This window comes from Triticum aestivum, chromosome 6D, assembly GCF_018294505.1.
Source record: "Triticum aestivum cultivar Chinese Spring chromosome 6D, IWGSC CS RefSeq v2.1, whole genome shotgun sequence".
NCBI classification, from domain to species: domain Eukaryota; kingdom Viridiplantae; phylum Streptophyta; class Magnoliopsida; order Poales; family Poaceae; genus Triticum; species Triticum aestivum.
The window spans coordinates 492,143,778-492,147,888 of NC_057811.1; the positions used below are offsets into that span (position 1 = coordinate 492,143,778).

Genomic DNA, 4,111 nt, shown 5'->3' on the forward strand with positions numbered 1-4,111 from the left:
AAGCATTTTGGAGCAACGATTTTGTTTTTTATGCCCAATTTCCACAAACATCATTTTATCACAAATATGTGCACGCAGTGAAAGCATTCATCAATGTTTATCACCAAAAAAATCAGAACTTTTTGATTTTTTTACTATTTTTCAAATTAACTGTTGACGAGGGAGTATGTGAGCTCGGGATCAAAAGAGCACTTTCGGTGTTTCACCCCTCGACATTACCAAGCTCAACAAATCACCATTAGCTCTAGTCTAAGTATTAGGGCTTCTTGGATTAAGGGGATTCTAAAAAGAATTTTGGAGGATTCCTGTTCTAAGGAAAAAAATCTCTATGGGTGGTTTGATTCGTAGGATCGCAAACCATAGTTTTTTTTTCCTTAGAATTCAGTTGCACTAGATTCCATAAGAGATTTTCATCCACGCCAACATCTTTGAAAGAATCTTAGTTCTTTGTGTGCATAATTGATCAAACATCCTTATAACCTTGCAGTATTCAAGGTAACATTTCACTATATCCTACATTTTTTCTGTTCCCGTGTTTTGAAAATCCTGCGAATTAAAGAGGTTGGTAATTGTTTTGTTGAACAACCGACATTGTATGCGTCGATGTCACATAGGTCCGTGAACCAGATGACACGAACCATCTCTCACTCTGATCTCTAGTAGCGCAGATCCATGTGTCCCCTACTCAAGTTGGCGTGGCCCACCTGCCTTCACCCTGTGCCATCATGGACACCCATCCACCACATACCATCACGCTCACACCGACACACTTGCCGTAGCCCCCTACGCGTTGGATTCCCAACGAGGTGGTGGAGGCTGGCTAGGCCGTGCGGGAGGTCATCGCTGAGCGGCAAATCTAAGTCCTTGCACGCCACAGTTCGCCTTCCTACAATAAACCAACCGCGTAAATGGGTTTGCTGACGGTGTTTGTCGAGACTGTGGGGGGTTAAACATCCGGTTTTATACTTAGGGTTTATGTAATCGAATTGCGAAACCTCTGCTTCTTTCAGTTGGCATCCTTTTTTGCAAGCTTTGCAGATTTATTGAGTTTTCGATTTGAAGAGAAATGTCGAAATCGGAACAGCCGTTGGATCACGAGGTGAACGGACGAGATCATTCCTCTGCTCACTCCTCTTATACCAGTGGCCTCGCCAAGCAAAACCCATTGCCCTGATCTCGCGTCCCCTCCCCCACCCCCAAACCCTTCCCCGATGGCCGCCGCCGCCGCCGCTCTCCGCCGGGCCCTCGCGCCGGCACCGGCGCTCCTCCTCCGCCGCCAGGCCCTCGTGCGCCTCCTCTCCACGCAGGCCCAGTCCTCCACCGCCCCCACCATCAGCCCCGCCGAGCTCGTCCGCATCAAGAACTCCATCCGCAGCGCCGCCACGCCGCCCGACGAGCTCGCCGCCCTCTTCCTGAAGGGCATCCTGCACCCGCCCTTCCTGGGCGACCGCTCCATCTTCTCCCTCGCCGTCTCCCGCCTCACCGCCGCCGCCCGCCCCGACCTCGTCTCCTCCGTGCTCTCCGCCTCCCTCACCGCCCTCCCGGCGCCGCACCCCTCCGAGGGCTTCCTCATCCGCCTCATCGCGCTCTACGCCGCCGCCGGCATGCCCACCCACTCCCTCTCCACCTTCCGCCTCGTCGTGCCCCCCTCCGACCGCGCCCTCTCCGCCCTCCTCGGCGCCTACCACTACGCCGGCCAGCCCGCCCGCGCCATCGAGGCCTTCCGCGACCTCCCAGCCGAGCTCTCCATCACGCCGGGCGTCGTGTCCCACAACGTGCTCCTCAAGTGCATGGTCGCCACGGGGGACGTCGCCGGCGCCCGCCAGGTGTTCGACGGAATGCCCGACAAGGCCGGCGTGCAGCCAGACATAGTCTCCTGCAACGAGATGCTCAAGGGGTACCTCAAGACAGGTGACCATGCCGCGTTCGACCTGCTGCTCAAGGAGGTCACTGGCGGCAAGAGGCGGCTCAAGCCCAACGTCACCACCTACAAGCTCCGAATGTCCGCCCTCTGCGCCAAGGGCAGGAGCTTCGAGGCTGAGGAGCTGCTGGACGCCATGGGCGCCAACCGCGTCCCGCCTAACCGGGAGTGCTTCAACACTGTCATCGGCGGGCTCTGCAAGGAGGGAGAGGTGGGCGCTGCGGTGGCGCTGTTCAAGAGGATGCCGGAGGTGCCCAGACACAACGGGAAAGGTGTGTCGCCCAACTTCGAGACCTATATCATGTTGATCGAGGCGCTGGTCGAAAGCAACGCGTTTGTCCCTGCCCTGGAGTTGTGCAAGGAGTGCCTGGCCAAGAAGTGGGCACCGCCGTTCCAGGCTGTCAAGGGTCTGATCCAAGGGTTGGTGAAGAGCAGGAAGGTGAAGCATGCCAAGGAGCTCGGCATGGCGATGAAGAAGGCCGCCAAGGGTGATGCCAAGGAGGAGTGGGAGAAGGTTGAGGCGGATGCCTTCCAGCTCGCGCTCGCCGAGATGAAAGCGTAACTCACCACCCGCTTGGGACAGTATGTTGTCGCCTGTAAGCGGGTGATAAGTTATTGCTTTCTTCTTTCACTTGAAATCTATTAGATGTTCGTGTTTCTTCATGTGCTTGTGGCCGCTTGACTCTAGCAGTTCCTTTGGTTCAGGACACAAGATAGATCTTTTCTCATATAAGGTATTTGCATTTCATACTACTGGGAGCTTTGTTGTCGCCTCCCCTGTAGGTGGGCATTAAACTTCAGTTACCAGATGCAGTTTGTACCACTTCTTTATTATCACAATTCATCTCTTGGTGCTTTAGATATTGTTCTCTGTGTGACTTTGGGAGCAGTGGGCACCTTCTGAACCTGTAGACCTCTCACGATCCAAGCACTATAGAGAGAAGTCCTATATGTTTGTTGCCTTTGTACTGCTCATTTAAAGGATTGAATCAATCGATTGCTTGATTTCACAATTCAGCATGTAGGCTGCGTGAGAGGAAAACTCAATCCTGCTCTTTCATATTTCGGTAGTATTGAATTTATGAACGTGAACAGTCCTTTTACCCGGTATTTTGCAAAGGAGGTTGCAGATATTTATGATTCAACTGTTTCCTTTGTTCCCACCAAGTATTTTTCTCACATACTCCCTCTGTCCAAAAATAAGTGTCTCAACTTTAGTACAAAGTTGTACTGAAGTTGAGACACTTATTTTGGGACGGAGGGAGTATATGACATTTTGGTTCAGTGGCTCAGTGCATAGGATAGTTCTTTTCTCACATAGTAAGGTATTTGCATTGTGACTAATTGATGCTCCCATAGCCGTAGGTGGGCATGTGAATTTGAGTTGCCGGTTTATCACGTTGGATGATGCAACTCTAACTTGTTCTTTGTTGCGGTCCGGCTATATGAACATGTGTATGCAATGTAGTCTGCTGCAGCCTGCAGGCATATATGGGCTTGAATTCAGGATTATGTTATACGTATATGTGAATTCTGTGCTGCGCAGGAATCATCGCATCAACTGTTGTTTTCGTACCCCTGGCTAAGTATATTTTGCTGTGGTTAATTAGATACTGCTAAGTGGGAATAACCAGTTTCAGTTCTCTGCTTGAATCCTTTGGGAAATGTATATAGGTCAGAACTGGTTCTCGGTCTCTTTACTGGTATAAAAGTATGGAGAGGTTGTGATAGCTGGGATCCGTGAGGGGCGCTCTGTTTTCGTATATACGGAGAACATGAAATAGATCATGTTTTTGACTTGTTCATCCTGTGGATCTGGGCAATATAGCTTTGTTTGTGTGCTATTTCAACAATTCCTGGATTTACGAACGGGTGCAGTCCTCCTACCAAGTATTTTGGCAAAGGAGATTATTGCCAATATTTATGATTCAACTCTCACCATTGTTCTTATCGAGTATTTTCGCATGTATGGCATTTTGGTTCGGCGCATAGCTAGCTAGGATGGTTCTTTTCCCATGTAAGGATTTGCATTTCGGCTAATGGGGCGTGTACGTACTGGTGTCGGTTGGTGCTTTATATGTTGTGCTCTGTGTAACTTTGGGGGCAGTCAGCACCTTTGGGACTTGTGGTTCTGAACAATCCAAGCGTTATACAGAAGTCCTACATCTTGCCCTTGAACTGCACAGTTAA

General features: G+C 50.6%; 1 protein-coding gene across 1 annotated transcript; it reads left to right on the forward strand.

Annotated features, from left to right (window-relative positions):
* Positions 1–1,173: 1,173 nt before the first annotated feature.
* Positions 1,174–2,934, forward strand: LOC123146349 (pentatricopeptide repeat-containing protein At1g61870, mitochondrial-like). Its single transcript, XM_044565998.1, has one exon. The coding sequence runs from the start codon at positions 1,212–1,214 to the stop codon at positions 2,481–2,483; it is 1,272 nt and encodes a 423-aa protein (XP_044421933.1). The 5' UTR covers positions 1,174–1,211; the 3' UTR covers positions 2,484–2,934.
* The last annotated feature ends 1,177 nt before the right edge of the window (positions 2,935–4,111 follow it).

Excerpts from the sequence above, each read along its gene's own strand:
- LOC123146349 (XM_044565998.1), top strand. The coding sequence starts at position 1,212 with ATGGCCGCCGCCGCCGCCGCTCTCCGCCGGGCCCTCGCGCCGGCACCG.